The sequence below is a fragment of the Jaculus jaculus genome, chromosome 2, assembly GCF_020740685.1.
Source record: "Jaculus jaculus isolate mJacJac1 chromosome 2, mJacJac1.mat.Y.cur, whole genome shotgun sequence".
NCBI lineage: Eukaryota > Metazoa > Chordata > Mammalia > Rodentia > Dipodidae > Jaculus > Jaculus jaculus.
Genome location: NC_059103.1, coordinates 2,575,414 through 2,596,346, shown reverse-complemented (window position 1 = coordinate 2,596,346; position 20,933 = coordinate 2,575,414). Strand labels below are relative to the sequence as shown.

At 50.0% G+C, this 20,933-nt stretch overlaps 1 protein-coding gene across 1 annotated transcript in view; it reads right to left on the bottom strand.

The window, feature by feature from the left end:
• Sdk1 (sidekick cell adhesion molecule 1) overlaps window positions 1-20,933 on the bottom strand; it is a 1,082,085-nt gene that overhangs the window by 193,151 nt on the left and 868,001 nt on the right. The window contains exons 20-22 of the mRNA XM_045142963.1: window positions 12,230-12,328; window positions 6,259-6,450; window positions 2,344-2,465 (exon numbers count right to left, since the gene is read on the bottom strand). Of these exons, the coding sequence (XP_044998898.1) occupies window positions 2,344-2,465; window positions 6,259-6,450; window positions 12,230-12,328 (413 nt within the window). The remainder of the gene's footprint in view (window positions 1-2,343; window positions 2,466-6,258; window positions 6,451-12,229; window positions 12,329-20,933) is intronic.

Below are 20,933 nucleotides of genomic sequence, written 5' to 3'. Positions count from 1 at the left end.
TGCAAGAAAAACTTCATTTATCAGATTTCAATTCCATAAGGAATTAGATTTCTGTAGACATTTACTCAATTTCTGATGAGAATGCAAAATGCAGCCTGTACAACAGACATGGGTAAAACACATAGAAAGTATTATACGCATAGGCATGGTTACATCCAATGATTTCAGGTCTAGAAATCTGATCTGAATACATTGCTAAAGGTGCAAAATGAGGGCTGGGGAGATGGCTTAGCAGTTGAGGTGCTTGCCAGCAAGGCCATAGGACCCAGGTTCAATTCCCCAGGACCCACATAAAGCCAGATGCACAAGGCAGTGCATGTGTCTGGGGTTCATGTGCAGTGGCTGGTGGCCCTGGTGTGCCCATTCTCTCATTCTCTCTATCTGCCTCTCTCTCTCAAAATAAAATAAAATAAAATAAAACAAAACAAAATAAAATACCCAGTCAGCCTAGCCGACTTGATGAGTTACAGGTCCTTGAGAGACTTTGTTACAAAAACAGGTGGGCATCATCCGAGAAACAACATCCAAGGTTGTCCTCTGGCCTGCACATGCATAGACATACGTATGTGTTTCCTCACGTGCACCTGCACATACATGCACATACATAACAACAACAATAGTAATAACAACAACAGAATAATAGGCCACAAAGCTAGTATGCATGGTTATCCATGGGGGAGAGGGGCGACTGGGACAAGGGGGAAAAGGTGAACCCATATTTCTCAGAATATAACATTTTGTAGCAGTGACTCTGCAATCATTAAGCAATTAAAACTTTGGAAATCAATTTACAATGTAACAATCTCTTTAAAGCAGAATGACTTTTAAAGAAAGAAGCTGTTCATAAGGAAAGCAAAGAGCACCGCCCCTAAGATGAATAGACTTCTTTCTGGACCGTCACCACAGAAGAGAAGAAACGTTTCTTGACTTTAGAACTCAGCATCCTTGACTGCGTGTGCACGGTAAGAACATTCCAAGGACATACACTTCAATTGCATTTGGTGGTCATTGTTAACCACTGGAATCACAATTTTGAAGCTCAATATAATACCATGTTTAGAAAAAGAAAATAAGTAATCATGCCAGTGTTTCTGGAAAACACTCTTCTATCTTAATTTTCTTGAGACAGGGTCTCTAAATGGACCTGGAGCTCCCTTCCTGATGCTCTGAGCTGCCTCCTGGGCCTCTCATCTCCAAACACTCAGAGGTCCTTCCACCCGAGAAGACAGCTCCTCCCTCCACAATGCTGTCAGGCTTGGCTTACTCTTGCGCCCTCCATACCCAGGAGGGTGCCCAGGGACAGAACCTGCTCTAGAAATGCAGCTCAATGAATGATACTCAATGGCAGGCATTGTTCTAATTAATCAAATTGGTATATTGGGGAGCTAATTATGATATACCACTAAAAAAAGTCAACCAACAGTGCTATCAGATTTGAGGTACTTCATTGGAACCCAGCTTGATGTTTTTTTTTTTCTTTCTTGAGCCAGACAGAGAGAGAGAGAGAGAGAGAGAATGGGCACACCAGAGCCTCCAGCTGCTGCAAATGAGCTCCAGACACGTGCATCCCCTTGTGCATCTGGCTTACATGGGTCCTGTGGAATCGATTCTAGATCCTTTGGCTTTGCAGGCAAGTGCATTAACTGCTAAGCCATCTCTCCAGCACCCCAGCTTGATTTTTTTGTTTTTGTTTTTTTCGAGGTAGGGTTTCATTCTAGCTCAGGCTGACCTGAAATTCACTATGTAGTCTCAGGGTGGCCTTGAACTCATGGCAATCCTCCTACCCCTGCCTCCTGAGTGCTGGGATTAAAGGTGTGTGCCACTACAATGGGCTCCAGTTTGAATTTTTATCCTCATTCTTACATCTTTGATTACCCAACATTTTGTTGTTTTGCTGTCTTTGCCCATCCTTTATCTTGTTATTTTGGCTTCTTTATATATTTGCAAGTAGATAGAAGAGAGAGAGAGAGAGAGAGAAAGAGCAAGAGAGAGCATGCCAGGGCCTCTAGCCACTGAAAACAAACTCCAGATGTGCATGCCACATTGGTCATCTGGCTTTGCATGGGTACTGGGGAATCAAACCCAGGTCATTAGGCTTTGCAGGCAAGTGCCTTAACCACTGAGCAATATCTCCAGCCCTTATTTTTTTTTAATTTTTTTTTTTTTAGGTAGGGTCTCTTCTAGCCCAGGCTGACCTAGAATTCACTATGTAGTCTCAGGCTGGCCTTGAACTCAAAGTGATCTTCCTACCTCTGCCTACTGAGTGCTGGGATTAAAGGCGTGCGGTTCCATCTTTGCCTATCCTGCTCCCCAAATCTTCCACCCTCTTCCAAACATACATACCTGCCCCTGTACAATCCACCTGCAGATGGCCGTCTTCCCATCGTAGCCAGGTCGGAACTGAAGTGTGGCCGAGCGAGGGCTGATGTTGGAAATGACCAGGTTGGATGGGGCACCGGGAAGATCTAGAGCAACATGAGACAGGAAGTGAGAGAGTTAAATTCTGGTCACAGCTTCAAAATGACTCTTTCATGAAAAGGACTTGTTTACAGAATAATGAAAGTCAGAATGAGCAGTCCCCCCCCCCACAGGACAGTTTCACCGTGTGATGGTCCCTTTAACAGGGGCACCCACTGGGCTCCAGGCCTTCCAAAGTGGCATTAGGAGATGTGAGTCTTGTTGGTCTCTGAACAGAGCAGGTGATGAGAAGGCACTTGTTGGGAGAAGCAAGCGTGAGGGAGGAGAGCTCGCTCCCGACCCAGTTCTCAGAACTGAGGGTCCAGCTCCCTTTTCCCACTCCTATGATGCCTCTGAAGGGTGGGGGCAGGGAATGGGACAGAAATCTGCCAATCCATGGATTGCTGCTTCTAGGCAGTGTGTCCCAGCAGGTGTTCAGGTCTCAGTGGAGGAATAGGCCTTGGGTCTTCTTGCCAAGACAACAAAATGCAGGGTAGAACTCTTCCCAGTCTTCCTGTCCTCAGTTTCTCTGGCCATGATGAGGTAGAAGATGGGTCCCACCCATACGCTGGAACCCTTGTTGGGATATGCCCCAGAGGGCCTAGACTATTCCTTAAGTGCCGCGCAGCACGCAAAATGACAGCCTGTTTGGACACCCTGGAGAATGCCTGAGAGAAGGAAAATGGGTAAGAGAGGGAAAAGAAAAGTGGGCAGCTGGATATGGTGGCACGTGCCTGTGATCCCAACCCTTGCAAGGCTGAGGCAGGAGAATTGCAAGTCCCAGGGTAGTCTGAGCTATGTAATAATAAATTGTCTTAAAAAAAAAAATAAGACAAGCTGGGCGTGGTGGCGCACGCCTTTAATCTCAGCACTCGGGAGGCAGAGGTAGGAGGATTGCTGTGAGTTTGAGGCCAGCCTGAGACTCCATAGTGAATTCCAGGTCAGCCTGAGCTAAAGTGAAACCCTACCTTGAAAAAACAAAAACACAAAGAAACAAAAAATTAAAAAATAATAAGACAAAATAATCCCCAATAAAACCAAGGCTAGAGGGAAGCTCAGTGGTAGAGCACTTGTCAACATCAACAGGCTCTGGGTTCATCCCCTGCATCTCAACATGAAAGGGAAGAAAAGAAGGAAAGAATGAAGGCAGAAAGAAAGAAAGGAAGGAAGGAAGAAAGGAAGGAAGGTAATAAGGAAGAGTAAAACAGGAAGGGAAGAAGAAGGGCGAGAGGAAAGTAGGGAGGGAAGGCAGGAGGCAGGAAGTCCTCTTGGGCTGCCTGCTCATTTCTTTTCTTTTCTTTTTTTAATTTTTATTTATTTATTTGAGAGTGACAGACAGAAAGAAAGAGGCAGATCTAGAGAGAGAGAGAGAATGGGTGCGACAGGGCCTCTAGCCACTGCAAATGAACTCCAGATGCGTGCGCCCCCTTCTGCATCTGGCTAACGTGGGTTCTGGGGAACTGAGCCTTGAACCGGGATCCTTAGGCTTCACAGGCAAGCACTTAACCACTAAGCCATCTCTCCAGCCCTGCCTGCACATTTCTGAGAGATGGTTTCTGAGCTTGCAACACTGGGGTATTTGAAAGCAGCTCTTGCCCCAGGGACAATTAAACCACTCTGGCAAGAGCTCAGCGTTGTCACAGGCAGGGTCTCTAGGATCTTGAGGGTCCTTCTGCATTGGCTTAATGACTTTGAAGAGAAGATGTTTCGGTGGCAGAACAAGTGACTCTCCTTTCTACTCCTCAGCTCTCTGGATCGTTCAGGCGGCTCTTCGGGGTGTGATGGATATATAAACCTCAAGCGAGGCAGATTCAAGCCAACGCCCCCCTGAAGGGCTTGTGTCCACAGGGTGCTGCTTCCTTGCTGGCACTCAGGATGTCTTAGGATGGCCCTCCAGCTACAGGAGACCCGTCTTGCAAGCACCAACAGGGAAGGGCAGCTCTGCCACCTCCCTTCACCTTGGTTGGCTATCAGAGGCTGATCTGATATAGCCAGGCCTCCACCTAGTGTATCACGGTGAGAGTAATGCCCAGTATAAAAACCTTTCGTAGGTCAGCACACTCATTTTCCTGCCTGGACTGGCCCGTGTCCAAGCCAGGAAACCCTGGCAAAAGCACACCGAATGTGTTTCCAATGTTCCCCTCTGTGGCGCAGGTGCCATTTTTAACACATTAAACAGTGTGTCATACCCCACGGCCACTTGTCTTTTGAGCACAAATGATATTTCCAGTCTGTGCTGTCTGGAGCTGGCTTCAAATGTTTTGTGAGAACTGGATATTGGTGTACAACAAAGACACAAAGCAGGGCTTACAGGGATGGCTCTCCAAGTGTACTGGCTTGTTCCAAGGCAAACTCAAGGCCTCATGCCACGTCTATGGATAAGATCCTGAGGGTAGGACCTGGCTCTTGGGGGAATAGCAAACCCTGTGATTCTGATACACAGGCCAGTGTATGCTACTATCTATGGAGGGTGTGTGTGTGTCGGGGGGGGGGGGGGGCAGGTAGATAGAAGGACTCGCTTGTGGCTCCCCCTGCTGGCGGGGAGGTGACTCACATTCACTGCCTCTAGCAAGTACCATGAGAGGCCCAGCAGGCCACCTGTTCTCTCAGCCTCTACTGTCACATTTTAGAGTGGCACCATGAGGACAAGTGGGGATAGACACGTGGGCTCTTGGGGGACTCCTTTCACTGCACACTTTGTGTATGTGTAATCTGTAGATACATGTGACACTTCCCAGAATACAGCCAAGTTACAATCAAGAACTTGAACTGCAAGTGCAGGACAAATGTGACTTCATGAGAGTGCGTCAGGCACCTAGATAGGAGGAAGATGAATTTTTCTTAAGAACTGGAATTGAGCCAGTTGACACGTGTATGTGCGTCCGTCTGCATGGGTGTCACGTGCAGGTGCATTTGCTCTGTGTGCGCACAGGTGGGGGCCAGGGGGAGACACCGTGAGTTCTTCTCTACTGCTCTTCTGCTTACTTCCTGGAGACAGTCTCTCACCGGACCTGGAGCTCACCATTTTTGCCAGTTACACTGACTGACCAGGGAGCTCTGGCAGTCCTCTCGTCTCTGCCTCCTTCAGCGGTGGGATTACAGGCATGCGCAGCCATGCCTGGCTTTTTGTGTGGGTGCTGGGGATTGAACGCAGGTCCTCATGCCTCTGCAGCAAGCACTCTTACACTGAGCCACCTCCCAACCCCTTAGTGTAGCTTCTATTTCCCTCTCTTTTTTTTTTTTAAAAACACTTTTATTTATTTATTTATTTGAGAGCGACAGACACAGAGAGAAAGACAGATAGAGGGAGAGAGAGAGAATGGGCGCGCCAGGGCTTCCAGCCTCTGCAAACGAACTCCAGACGCGTGCGCCCCCCTGTGCATCTGGCTAACGTGGGACCTGGGGAACCGAGCCTCGAACCGGGGTCCTTAGGCTTCACAGGCAAGCTCTTAACCGCTAAGCCATCTCTCCAGCCCTATTTCCCTCTCTTGAAGGCATCTGGGTCACTGGCTGTAGGGCCTAGAGAACAGGAACTTAGGGTCTGTGGACGACGCTCTGACCCAGCACAGCCCATGTCTCTCCTCCCCTCAGCCTTCTCCCCTCATCCCCACAAGTTAGGACAGATAAAAGACAAGCATGCTGGATGCACTTGCCTGCATGTAGTCCCAACAGGAGCCCCGCCATGCCCTGTTCTAGAAGCTCAGAGGGTTCTGTATGCAAACACCACGAACCTCGAGTCAAGGATCCCCCCCCCCCCCGGGGAAAAGTGACAGTGAGCAAAGCGTCCCCGAATCTACTGACCTGGGGGTACCCCGGAGGAGATGGTGGATGATGTGGTCAGGCCCACGCCAGCGGCCGTCACGGCAGCCACGTCGATGGTGTAGGTGGTGAGGGACGACAGTCCTTGGATCTTATACTCATGCGTTGTGCTGTTGAGGGCGTGCGTGAGCCGGGAGTTGTTCTTGCCATACACTTCCCAGGAAATCTGGTAACCTAGAAGGACAGACAGACAGCTGAGGGGGGGCCTCCGTCAGGCCAAGGCTGGTTGTCATGCCACAACCTTGCCCAGTTTGGGGCAGTGGGGAGGACCACTCGGTTTGCTCTGCTGCGATCACGGTCGAGCCCTGACCCTGGGGAGGAGCGCTCAGAGCCCCCCGCTGCAGGCTTGTGCTGCATGCAGAGTGTAGCGAGAAAAGGCCACTCGGGAGGCGGTACACAGACTAGAGTGACAAACGTGACCGCCAGCCTGCCGCGCTCTGTTTAGCCCTCTCTTGTCCCATGATGACACATTCTGGCCATATTTCCACTTTCATAAGTTGCTGTTTGCTTGAGCCAGTGGCTGGCGCTAGGGCGGCAGTTCTTGTCGACACGCCCCCGCTTTCTCCCTGGAGCACTGGCCGACAGATCCCGCTCACGGCCTGCACAGGGAGAAGGAGCTTCGTTTTGCCTAAGCAGGCAAGTTTGGCTTCTGAGCTTGCCTTCGCCACTGCCTCTCACCCCCCCCCCCAAAAAAAAAGCTCCTCTGCAGATTGTGTTTACTAGCGAAATTTAATTTCCTCCAGTCCTCTCTTCAGCCCGGTGGGGCCTCATGATCACAATTTATTCAACCTCAGATTCTGCCGTGACTTGAGGATTAGAGAATAAAAGACCCAACCAGTGCTTGAATCTACCCCCCTTGGAGGGAGCTGATGTGATCAGAGGATGCATAAAGTGTCTTCTAAAAGGGGTGACAGTGATGGAAAGAGCTCACGGGTCCACGGGCGGAGGAAAACTGCTGAGAACGCTTGCCTCCTCCTTTGCAGTCAATAAGCCAGGGGACACTGAAGCAGTAAGATGCACCTTAGCTTCCTCTGCATTCCCACGCAGGCCAGGACGTTAGAAAGCCGCCCTTGCGGGGAGGTGGCTCAGTGGGTAGGGTGCTTGAGGACCTGAGCATGGATCCTTCGCACTCGCCAGTAAACGAATGCCAGGCAGAGTGGCATGTGACAGTGACCCAGCACTGTGGGGGCAGCAATAGGCAGAGCCCTGGAGCTGACAGACTAGCTAGTGTAGCTGAGTCAGTGAGTTTTAGGTTGAATGAGAGACCAAGTTTTAATAATGATAACAATAACAATAATAAAACAAAGAACAGAAAAGAAATAAAATTGTTTAAACAATTTTAAAAAATAAGGTGGAGAGGGCTGGAGAGATGGCTTAGCGGTTAAGCGCTCGCCTGTGAAGCCTAAGGACCCCGGTTCGAGGCTCGGTTCCCCAGGTCCCACGTTAGCCAGATGCACAAGGGGGCGCATGCGTCTGGAGTTCGTTTGCAGAGGCTGGAAGCCCTGGCGCGCCCATTCTCGCTCTCTCCCTCTATCTGTCTTTCTCTCTGTGTCTGTCACTCTCAAATTAAAAAAAAAAAAAAATAAGGTGGAGAGCGATTGAGGAACATGCGCGACATCTACCTCTGGCCTCCAAATGCACAGGTAAACACACACATCCACATACATAATATATGTGTACACGGCTGGGAAGATGGCTCAGTGTTAAAGATGCTTGGTTGCAAACCCTCATGGCTAAGTACCCACGAAAGCCAGATGCACCGTTCACTCCCTTCCTCTTTCTCTCTCTTTCCCTCACACATAAAAATAAAAAAAAAAAAAAACTCCACATACACACTATACATACATATACATACAAAAAATATTGTGAGAAACTTCTTCCTGCTCCCTGTCCCCTCCAGCCATTACACAGCATGAGGACTCCCAAGCACCATCTCAGAGACACACACTGGGATGATAGAGCTGGGACAGCAAGAGAAGAAAGGCCACCGGAGGCCTACCTGCCAAAAGGGGTCTCAGAGCCGCCTGAGCCTCTGGAATCCACTGGCCGAGTGGTAGAGTGGGCCTTTGTCTCAGTCTGTAGACTATTAACCTTCCCTACCCCTCGGCTCCCATGGCCTCATGGTGGGGACCCAAACCGCCCCCTGACCGCCACTCCCCCCACCAACACAACTCCTGCCCAACACCAGGTCTTAAGCTCTGCTCGCCCTCCCCACCCGTCTCCGAGCTGCTTGACGCCCACAGGTCTCCCAGCTCTTCCTGGCTAATTCGAAATGTTGGAAATGATGGTGCGTTGCATAATGATAGCGCAGGACAGAGAATTTATCCTGTCCTGGGGCCCGCCCCAAGCCTCTCACACAGATGCGGTCATGGAACCTGCACACCACACCTTTGCCATCGTTATCTTGAGGCACAGGTTGCCCCAAAAGGCCCAGGCAGGGCTCCTCCTTGGGGCTCGGATGTCCCAGGACCCAAGTTCGCTCTGCCACCTCGTCTACCTGCATCTGCGCAAACTTGAAAGCCATCCCTGGCCCTGGTGGGTTTCACTCAATTCACCGCTAAACATCGTGACACTACTGTCTGTCCTGAAGGCACGGGAAGAGACCTTTCTAAATGCAGCTACCTTGCCTGTCGGGAAACTTTATTTGTTTTAAAAGCAGAATTGACCGAACTCGGCACCTTTGTCCATCATGCCCACCTGGAGCAGAGACGTCACAGTTTCAGCAACTTTGGTTAAGTGCTACCCTGCAGGTGTTTATTAGAACCCAAATGGACCAGGAAAGAGTCTGTTCTGTTTGGGAGAGCAAGCCCTGGCCTGGACCACCTGATGAAGGGCTGGTATGGGATGCCAGCCAACATTCAGATGGACAGAGTGGTGGGCCCACAGCAGGCAGGGATGGGCCTCGGCTTACGTGCTGCCTTGAGGATGTGCGTGGTGTATGTCAGCAGCTTCCTCTGGCTGCGTCTTGCAGGAGGAGAGAGAGAGGGGTGCACCCCAGGGTGCCAGCAGCCAGGGCACCTTCAAGTGGGTGCCATTCTACCTGCCTAGAAGGGCTGCCTAACAGAGACTAATGACCACGAGAGCTTCAGAAGTAATTTTCTGTTGATCTGGAGTAAATTCTCGAAAAGAGAGAGGTGCATCCAATCACGAACTGCCCGTCTGCATCCCGGCCCTCATAAATCAGACTTTACGGGGGTAGGCGGGGGGGGGGGGAGAGTGGGAGATACTGAAATTTACAAGGAGAACACAATGGGCAATTTACTTGGGCAGGTGTGCAGCGGCCCTGCTCAGACACCCCTTCTGCTCTAGTCCCAAATTAAAACAGAGGCTGGGCGACGAGTGCTCACAGAAGGCTGGGCTGATAAAGCACCATTTCTGAAAGGGGTCCCGGCTGTAAAGCACACAGTGCTCAGGGCCCGGCTGTTAACGGTTCGTGCTCCCCACGGCTGCCCGTATACACCCAGGGCATCTTTGAAAGAGAGAGGGCCTATAAGCATTTTGTAGCATGGGACTTGGCAGGGTAGGTGTGTTGGCAAGCACTTTTATTAAAAAAAAAAAAAAAACCAAAAATCCTTCAGTACAATATTGACCTTTCTGGGGCTGTCAGCATGTTCCAGGAGACAGCTATGCCTACAATGAGAGGTGCCCATAATCGGGCACAGCATATAATACTGAGGTGGATGCCATAGGGAGAGATGACTGGGTGACATTCAACTAGTGACACAGCCATCTCATCACATTCTATAGGACATTCCCTTCATAGTGCTTCCTGCTTCTGGGGAACACAGGTCCATTTTACAGGGTGGGCGGGGGTGGAAATCAGCTCAGGCCAGATGCAGTGAGGCAGGGATGGCGTGGCTATGCACAAGAAGGGCAGAGCCTGCTGGGGGCTCTGGTCAGACTGCTGCTGGCCAGCGGCAGCTCCTTCCCTTAACCCAGGCTGTGTTTGGTGCAGGCTGGCAGAAGGCAACTGGGAAAGGCCTGAGCTCCGAGGGTCAAGCCTTACCATAAACAACAGAGGGCCACTTGTAACTACAGGTATTTGTTTAAATAAAGTATGAAAACAACTTCATTGAGCCCCATTAGCTGGCGAGAACAGAGGGTCATAAATCGGAAGAACTGGCAACTGTTCTTAGCTGTGGGATGTTGGCTCGGCTCAGTGATTTCTCCTCACGCTGTAAAACAAGAACGAAGAGTGCGGGGGTGCAGAAAGGGGTCGGCAAGTGGGCCTGGGACAGGAAGCTCTTCCAGGTTGGGCTGTCTACCAAGGAGTCTCTGATAGGTTTTCAGAACACAGCAGATGCTTCAAAAAGTGGCCGGGGCGGGTGGGAACTGCCTTCCACTCCAGTCGACAGTCCCGCTTCTGCACTCGATGGTGCAGTGTGGCTCTGGTTCAGTCTCCACACTGGTGCCTGCCCTGGCACAGTCTGAGCTAGACAGACTCTCTCTTCCACAGTGCTCCTGCCACACGGACATACCCCACACCTCCACTCTGGTGGGTGTTTCCGTCCTCTGCGTGACGTGAAGCTAATCTGAGCCAGCTGCCCACTCTGTCCCTGTCTGTCCCCACCTGGATCGGTGTCCTTCTAGTCCAGAAGTGGAGAGCCCTTATTGATTTCTTATTGACAAGCTCAGTTCTAGGAAGACCATCCTTAACAGACATGGGCTTCAATGTCCAGTGGTAGTGGCTGTCCCAGTCCTCAAGGGAGTCCACCAGTGAGAACCTGGGCTTTTGTAGGGCAGAGCCAGATGGTCGGGAGAGATTCAGGCTGGGAAGATGTCTTGGTGTGTAAAGTGCTTGTCTCACAAGCATGAGGGCCTGAGTTCGATCCCCAGAACCCATGTGAAAACGTGAGAATGTCAGGCCTGGTGGTGTGGGATTGCAGTCCTAGGGCTAGAGAGGCAGAGACAGGAGGATCCCTGGAGCTCACTGCCCAGTTGATTGATCCTAAATGGCAATTTTCAGGAGAGTAAGAGGCCCTTGCTCAAAAAAGGTAGATGGTGTTGAATAGTAGCTGACATTGTCCTCTAGCCATCATATTCATGCACACCCCCACATATGTACACTCCCCCCACACATGAACACACATGCAAATAAAACAACCCACGATTTGTGGCGAGACACAAATGTACATGATCTGAGCCCCTGCTACGAGGGGTCTGGTGGACACAGCAGATCACAGGACATCGACCATCAGCAGCAGCTGAGCTAGTGGCCAGGAACACCGCTGTGGGCAACCAGGATCAGGGACATCATTGCAAATGACACCCTGGATGCTCCTTGCCTGACCTCGGTCATGAGCCAGTTTGAGGGAACTCAGTTTCAAGACAAAAGGACCCTGTATGCCTGTGGATACATCTATCTTTGCCTGGCAGAGATTTGGGCATGGGCTGTGATTACAGACAGACCAGTGACATGGGCAGAGCCCTAGGAAAGGAAGTGACATGGTCAGGTCCAATGGGATTCCACAATCCAAGCATCTGGGCAGTGCCCAAGGGATGGCCACCACATGCACGTGAACACACACACACACATACACACACACACACACACACACACACACACACACACAGAGAGAGAGAGAGAGAGAGAGAGAGAGAGAGAGAGAGATCCCGAATGTTAATACTTACCATATTGCTCTGAGGATTAATATAAACATATGAGGAAATGTCTTATAAAATGACAGATTCTCACTTATTAAATCAAATTTTGAAGCTTCTGAGGTTGATAGGAAACCCCCCCAACTCAGGCTGCTGTCCCCAAAGGGAGGTGACCCATCCCTCCATGTAGCCTGTCCTGGGGGCCATGGACAAAGCCAGTAAGACACTTCAGATACTCCCTTGAGGGCGGCCAGCCTAGGTCCACTCTTAGCGGTTTTGTTTGAAGTGCAGGCTACCCATTCTTGTTCGGACACACTTTCCTTTTTCTTCCCTTGGAAGAAGAGCTGCTTACCCGTAATGATGCCGTTTCTCTCTAGGGGCTCCTGCCAGCTGACCTTGAGAGATGTGTCCAGAATCTCTGTGAAGCTCAGATGTCCCACAGCTCCTGGTTCTGCCAATTAAAAGTAGAGATATCTGTTAACACATGAGCCCCATGTCTTTGATCAGACTCATGTGGACAGGTATAACTACAGACAGGAGGCAGTGAGTCGGGGCCAGCAGAAACCTGGAGGAAAGAAACACCGGGAAGCTCGTGGGAGGGACAAGGGCCCTGGTGTCAAGGACATGCCAGCTAATTTTGCTTATGTGACTGCCCAGGGCCCCTTCAGCCACAGAGGGAATGACCAACAGCTCCTTCTGACAAGCAATCACTTGGCGGACTAACCTTGGCCAAGCATTTGCAGCCCTGGGTCCGAGAAAGGCAGAACAGGGAGCCTCGAGCTTGAGGCAGGGCTGGACCAGAGCTGGGCCACAAGTAGTACTTGACACCTGATCCAGACATCTCTTTCTCTTTCCAGAGGAGCAAGCTAGGGCCTGAGAAAGTGTCAGCAAAAGCGGTTCCTTTCCCAGGCATTTCCTTGCACTGTAGTCCTCTGGCTAAGAGGGAGAGGGAAGTGAAGCCCAAGAATGAAGGCAGGGCTGGGCACTGGCTCCACCGTTAACTAAACTCTCAAAGCTTTAGTTTGCACATCTACGAAATGGGTGAAATAAACATAGCTCTGCCAGGTAGGTGTGAGAATAAATTTGTGTATGGGAGGGAGGAATTGTATGTGAAAGCCAGAGGACAACCCCTGGGGTTCCTCAGGAACATTTCCTACCTGTTTTTGAGAAAGTGTCACTCATTGGCTGGAGCTTGCGAAGTAGGTTAGATTGGCTGCCCAGTGAGCCCCAGGGATCCAACTGTCCTCACCTTCCCTGAGGGAATTATGAGCATGTAGTACCACACCCAGCTTTACACTTTAAAAATATTCTTAGTTTTATTTATTTATGGGAGAGAGAGAGAGAGAGAGAGAATGGGCACACTAGGGCCTCCAGCCACTGCAAACAAACTCCAGATCCATGCTCCACCTTTTGTATCTGGCTTACATGGGTTCTGGGGAATTGAACCTGAGTCCTTTGGCTGTGCAGGCAAGTGTCTTAACTGCTAAGCCATCTCTCCAGCCCCCATGCCAAGCTTTGTTTATGTTGGTTCTGGGGATTGGATTCAGGTTCTCATGCTGGCACAGCAGCAAGCACTTTACCCAGTGAGCTACCTTCCCAACTGAGAACAGAAACCTCTGCCAGCATCAAAAGTCTCCATGAGTATTATCATTATTTTTCTCTTAAAAATATTATTTATTTAACAGAGAAAGAGGGAGGGAGAGAGAGGTACAGAGAGAGAATGGGCACACTAGGGCCTCCAGCCACTGAAAACGAACTCCAGATGTATTCATTCCCTTGTGCATCTGGCTAACATGGGTCCTGGGGAATTGAACCTGGGTCCTTTGGCTTTGCAGACAAATGTGTTAACCTCTAAGCCATCCCACCAGCCCTTTTTTTTTTCTTTTCTTTTTAAGGCAGGGTCTCACTCTTGCCAAAGACTGACTTGGAACTCACTGTGTTGCCCAGGCTGGCCTTGAACTCACAGCGATCCCATCCTCCTACTTCAGCCTTCTGAGTCCCAGGATCCTAGGTGTTAGTCACCATGTCTGGCTTCAGCAAGCATGTTCTGCATGTTCCACACTAGGGACTGAACCCACAGTCTTTCACATATTAGACGAGTGCTCTCCTGCTGAGCTTCAATGCCAGCCTGCTCAGTGAGTGTCGTCTGCTATTATTAATAGGCCAGCAGCTACCCTATCATTAGCAATATGGCCTTTCCGAAGGATGAAACCATCAACCCTTTGAGACCGGACAGGTGGTAGGCCCAGGCCAGGGGGATGATCTACTCCAAGACACACCGTCGCAAAGCCTGGAGCTGGACCCGACCAGTGAATGGGGATGCGTACTGCTTGTTAGCCAGGGTGGGAAGACAGGCAGCTGGGCCCTTGCACAGCGACAGTAGCTGGATAAGGCCATGGTGCCTGTGATGGTTGATTCTGATGGTCAGCTTGACAGGACCGAGAATCACCTGTCAGGGACAATGCAGGTGAGGTGAGCCTCTGTGCGTGTCTGCGAGGGGTTATCCTGATCGCGTTAGTGGAGCTGGGAAGACCCGCCACCACTGTGGTTCCCATCGCTCCGCGGCTTGGCGTCCCGGGCTGTTTCAAAGGAGGGTGCTGGCTGGGCAGCAGCCTTCATCACTCTACTTCCTCACCGTGCTGACGTGAGCAGCTGCCTCGAGTTCCTGCTGCCCTGCCTTCCCCGCCACGACGGGCCGTGACCTGGAACTGGACGCTGAAATAAACCCTTCCTTCCCCGTGCAGAGAGACAGGAGGATTTGAAAGCAGAACTGGAGCCAGAGGGGGGATTGTTTTTTAATACAGTCTTTTTATGTGGCCCAGGCTGGCCTTTAACTTGGGATTCTCTAGCCTCAGGTCTCTCTGGAGCTGGGATTTTTATCTTTTGGTTTTTTGAGGTCGGGTCTCACTCTAGCTCAGGCTGACCTGGAATTCACTATGTAGTCTCAGGGTGGCCTTGAGCTCATGGTGATTCTCCCATCTCTGCCTCCCAAGTGCTGGGATTAAAGGTGTGCGCCACCATGCCTGGTTGGATTTTTTTTTTTTGGGGGGGGGGTTTTGTGAGGTAGGGTCTCGTTCTAGCCCAGGCTGACCTGGAATTCACTATGTAGTCTCATGGTGGCCTCAAACTCATGGCTATCCTCCTACTTCTGCCTCCTGAGTGCTGGGATTAAAGGTGTGCACCACTATGCCTGGCCTGGGATTTAAAAAAAATTTTTTTAAAATAATTTTATTCAGCTGGGTGTGGTGGTGCATGCCTTTAATCCCAGTGCTTGGGAGGTAGAGGTAGGAGGACTGCCATGAGTTCGACGCCACCCTGGGACTACATAGTGAATTCCAAGTCAGCCTGGGCTACAGCGAGACCCTACCTAGAAAAAAAAATAATTTTATTCATTTGCAAGCAGAGAGGTCGGGGAGAGGGGCAGACAGAGAGATAGAGAGAATGAGCACATCAGGGCCACCTGCCACTACAAATGAACTCCAGATGCATGTGCCACTCTGTGTATCTTGCTTTACATGGGTACTAGGGAATCAACCCAAGATTGTTAGGCTTTAAAAGCAAGTGCCTAAACGTCTGAGCCATCTTTCCAGCCCTAGAGCTGGGATTTGAAGCATGCATCACTACATCCCACCTTTGAGGAAGAGAAGGTGCTGGAAGGATACAAGAGAGGCTGCCGTGTGCACAACTCAGCTGAGATTCTGTCCTAGCCAGGGTCACCCCGACCTTGTGAACTGGCTAGGAAGTTTGGCCAGCCAGAGGGAGTTTAGTGTGAAGTCAGGGGTCTCGCATCCCTTAAGCAAGGAGGGTCACAGGTCCTGCACTTCCCCACTTCCTGGCCCACCTTGGCTTTGCCATGCTGGTGGCATCTTTTCCACTGACTTCAACACTTGGCTCACAAGTGGAAGTGTGGCAAAGGCTCTGACACAAGTCGGGCCTTTTGAAAACCAGTCACAGCCTGGCAAACCACGCTCCCTGGAGAGAGGTCTGCGGAGCCTCTACAGCGGGGTGCAAATGCTCTGACAAACGCCACTTTCCTCGCGTGGAAGATGGTAAAACAGAATGGCTGTCAGGATCATCTCATCCTCCCCCCGACCCAGAAAGACATTCTGACGGGTTTTTCACTGACCGGCTTCTTTTTTTTTTTTTTTTTTTTTTTTGCGATCGATGCTGTAGGAGAGAAAGCTTTTTGCTCTTTTTATATTCGCAGTGTTTCTGCTTCCTGGATTCCTGCCCAAATATGCTGTCCTCTAACTCTGGTAATATGTAGGTTTCGATTTATCTTCTGTTTCTCTCTACACCCGCCCTCCCCCAGCGTGGTCGGGTTTCACTGGGGCTCTGGAGAAGCAGGCCCCTTGGCAAGTACAGATAGCTTCCATGACAAAGCACTGGCCAGGGTCTGAGCCCCAGCATTTCTCTTAAAGGCTGCACATCCCAGAGACGGATGCAATTCCACCTTCAATCCCAGCTTCATGAGGATGCTGTGCCCTTCAAAACAGGATACACAGACCCCTGCCTACTAACAAAATTTGGCAAAAAAAAGCCAGGGGGACAAGATTGTGCATTTGTGATCCCAGTAACTGGGTACCTTGTACAGGAAGCCCTGGCACCTGCTAGCCAGCCAGTCCATCCTAACTGGCAACCTCCAGGCCAGTGAGGGACCTTGTCTCAAAAAAATGAAAAAAACAAGCAAACAAACAAACAAAAGGCAAATCAAGGTGGGTGGGGAAGTGACTCAGTTGGTGAAGAGCTGAGTTCGATCCCCGGAGCCCACATAAGAATGCAGGGCTTAATTTCCATGCCTGTAAACCTGGCCCTGGGATACAGAGGCAGGAGGATTCCCTCGATCTCGTAAGCTGAAGCTGTCCTCTGGCCTTGGCACACGGGCACACACTGGTGCATCTGCATACACGCGAACATGCGTACATGCAAATGTGCATGGAAAAATGGAGGTTTGGTTAGAAAGTTCTAGAAAAAGATATTATTTCCCCTTTTTTTAATCCAAGCTAGGGTCTCACTCTGGCTCAGGCTGATCTGGAATCCACTATGGAGTTTCAGGGTGACCTCGAACTCATGGCGATCCTCCTACCTTTGCCTCCTGAGTGTTGGGATTAAAGGCGTGAACCACCATGCCCGGCTTCCACTCTTTTTTTCTGGCGAACATAGACAATTTATGATTGCAAGCATATGGGACAAGAAAATAAACATGTTTTTACAAGCATGCGTTGAACATTCACCAAGACAGCGCAGAGCCCTGGCCTCCACACCTTATCACATTGAACAGAACTGAAACCAGGGTGCTCTCTGACCATGACAGGCTGGAAAGCAACAGGGAACGCTGCAAACACAGAGACGTCAGACAGTGGAGGTGGGAGGAATGCCCAGGCCAGAGAGGAGGGCTCACAGGCGGTACAGCACAGAGGAGCCCAGGGCGGGGAAGCCCGGCATGGGAACATCTGGGTCTCCGGCTATAGCAGCATGGGGAGAGAAAACCGACAGCACAGATGTCTATCCTAGAAACGAGCAAGGCCTCCAAGCAGTGGTCCAAGTGCCCACCTCGAGCAGTCAGAGGGCCGAGGAGATGGCTCGGTGGGTAAAGGGTCAGTGTGGTAGCATGTGTCTGTAATCCCAGCCCTGGCCAGGTAGAGAGATGGGTGGGTCCCTGGGACTTTGTTGACTAGGCGGTCTAGCCGAATGGGTGAGCTCTAGGTTCAGTGAGAGACTACATTGCAGTCGCCTTCTGCTAGGACCAAACGCCTGACTAAAAGCAGCTTGTGGGAGAAGAGGGTTTATTTTAGCTGACAGTTACAAGGGGAAGCTTCATCATGGTGAGTAGGAGACGTGAGTCCCATCTCCACATTGATGGGAAGGAAACAGTCTGGACTAGCAAGGGGGCTGCAGTATAAAATCCCATAGCTCACTCAACACTGACACATCTCCTCCAGTCAGAATTTGCCTCCCAAAGGCCCCATAGCTTTCCCAGATTGTCACCAGCTTTGGACCAGGTATTCAAAACACACAAGCCTTTGGGGGACATTTCATTTAAACCACCACAGAGACCCTGTCTCAAAAAAAAAAAAAAAAGGTAGATTGTGGTGGTTGGATGATGTTCCCAGATGCCATAGATTGTTACTAGAAAAGTTTCAGTGCCAGGGTGAGATACGTTTCAGTTGGCCAGTTCCTTATGCCTCAAAACATTGCAGGCTATTGACAAGGCTCTTGGTAACCACCAGATGTACCAAGTGGTGCAATGCTGGCATGTCTATTATGGTGGAAACCAAACTGTTCTATGCTTGGACTTGAGGCCCTGCTCCACAGGAGGGAATTCCTGCCTGGTACTAAAAATCTAATGAAAAACCTATGACTTGGGAGGTCATAAACCTTAGCAAGGAAATTACTTCTGTTGTCTTGCTAAATGCGTATATTATACCCAGTAACCTGTACTCTAAATACTTATGTTTATCCCCAAACATTAATGTTGCTCTCACGTTTGGTTAGAGAAACTTCTCTTTTCACAGGGCGATGACCACTAGGGTGACTCAAAACTCACTGTAGTGGCCGAGAAGACATCTGTATACACATCTCTGTCACACCCTCCAAAGCCCAGTGACCATTGTGGAAGAGGTAGCACAGAGGATGTAAGAGAAAAGAAAAGGTGTGAGTGCTTTTCAGTACCATTTTCCAGACACAAAGTGGCCTTAACATTCATGACCTCCCTGCATAATAGGAGGGGGAAAAAATGACATCAATACAGAAGAGAGACTAGTTGGAAAGAAGAAAGGATTCACTTGAGGGGGGAGGAGGATTAATGAGGAGGAAAAGGGAACGGGGTGGGAGGGGAGTATGAGCATGGTATATTGTTGCTAGTTAATGGAAGTTTTCAATAGAAAGTTTGAAAATATGGTAGAGAGCAGCTGAAGAAGAAAGCCAGGGCTGGCCTCTGGCCTCCATATGCACACGTGGCAGCACACATTTGTTGCCACACACATAGGAACGCTCATACACGGGCGTGTATACTACACACACGTGCAAATAAAAAGAGAGAGAGAGACAGAGAAAAATAATCCATTCCCAGCAAGCAGAAGGAAGAGGATCTCAGAATAGCAGCTGGTGACAATGAAGATAAGACACTGCAGAGAAAAGTCAGCCAGACGAGCTACCAGTTCTTTAAATTATAACTCACAGATTATTGCTAGGAAGAATGATCAAGTTAAAAACCAACAACAGGGCTGGAGAGCTGGCTTAGCGGTTAAGCGCTTGCCTGTGAAGCCTAAGGACCCCGATTCGAGGCTCGATTCCCCAGGACCCATGTTAGCCAGATGCACAAGGGGGCGCATGCGTCTGGAGTTCATTTGCAGTGGCTGGAATGGGCAGTGGCGCGCCCATTCTCTCTCTCTGCCTCTTTCTCTCTCTGCCTGTCGCTCTTAAATAAATAAATAAAAATAAAAATAAACAAAAATTAAAAAAAAAACCAACAACAATCCAGAAAAGGTCTGGAGAGATGGCTTAGCAGTTAAGGCACTTGCCTGCAAAGCCAGAGGATCCTGGTTTGATTCTCCAGGACCCAAGTAAGCCAGATGCACAAGGCGGCACATGCATGTGGAGTTTGTTTGTGGTTACTGGAGGCCCTGGTGCAGCCATTCTCACCCTCTCTCTCTCTGTCTGTCTCTCTCCATGTCTCTTGCTCTGTCAAAGATGTCGATGTGGGCGTTTCACAAACAGCTTCTCTCTCCTGCATCTGCACCGCTGGGGGAGAACTCTTAGAACCACACATTGCTGGATCTCAACCGAGATGCAAGAGAGGACCCAATAGTCCTCCAGTCACTGATAAGTTCGATCTCTCATTTAAAATCTCCCCCAAGCAAAATCCTGGGCCCAGAAAATTCTACCAAACTCTTAGAGAAGAACTGACACAATCTCTTCCAGAACACAGAAGAGGAGGGGACATTCCCAAACATATTTAATCAGCACTCCCCCAGATGCCAAAAAACTAAAGGCTCCACCAGAAGAGAAACCCAGACACCACTGTCTCTCATGAACTGAGTTGCAAAAATTCTCCACAAAATGCCACACCAAGTGACTCCGACAAGCATATAAAAGGAATCAGAAACCGCGACCAAGTGAGATTGATTCCAAGTATCCAAGGCAGGTTCAACATTTCAAAATCAATCAACGTAATCCAACATGTCAACAAGGTAAGATGAAAAAATATCCCGCACGGTCATATCAACCAGTGCAGTGCCAGCCCGAGGGGAAAACGCAGCAGCTCTTTGCAACAAACTTGCGGCAACGGGAGGAGATGATAGTGGGATTGACTCCTGACAAAGAACCCACAAACACACCCTAACTACACTGTGGGAGACGGAACGTCTTCCCTCTCAGATGGGACCGGGCAGGAATGCTGGCTCTCACCACTCATTCAGAGCCATCCTAGAGCCTCTGGACACTGCAAATAAATAAGGCGAGGAAGAAGTCAAGGACACAGAGCTCAGCACGGAAGAAGGGCCACCACTGGGGAGATGGCTTAGTGGGTCAAGCTCCCCAGTACCCATGTAAAGTCCAGATGGGTGTGGTGGTGTGTGCCTGTGATCTCAGTGTTGGGGAGGTGGAGAGAGCTGGCTGGCTGGACTCACTGAAGGGGAAAGCTCGGGGTTCATGTGAGGGGCTCTGCCTCAGTAAGTAAGTTAGAGAGAGTTAAGAAAGACACCTGACATTAACCTTTGGACTCCACATGTACGCTCATGTGCCAACTAATACGTGAACATGCACATGTACAGGTAAAAGGAAGGAAGGAAAGAGGGAGGGAGAGGAAAAAAGAACAGAGACAGAGAAGAAAAGGAAGGCAGGAAAAAAGGGAGGGAAACGGGTGGAGAGCAAGCATGGCTACACAAAAGAGGGCAAAGGATTTTGTGATGTCGGGATCTTGGGTGTGGTGGTGAGGACACAGATCTACACATATGGCCAGTTGTACAGAGCTGAATGCTCACGTGTGCACAGATGATCACAAATCCAAGTGGAGACGTGGAAAAGCAGGTCAGCGAATGGTCTTGATGCCAGCA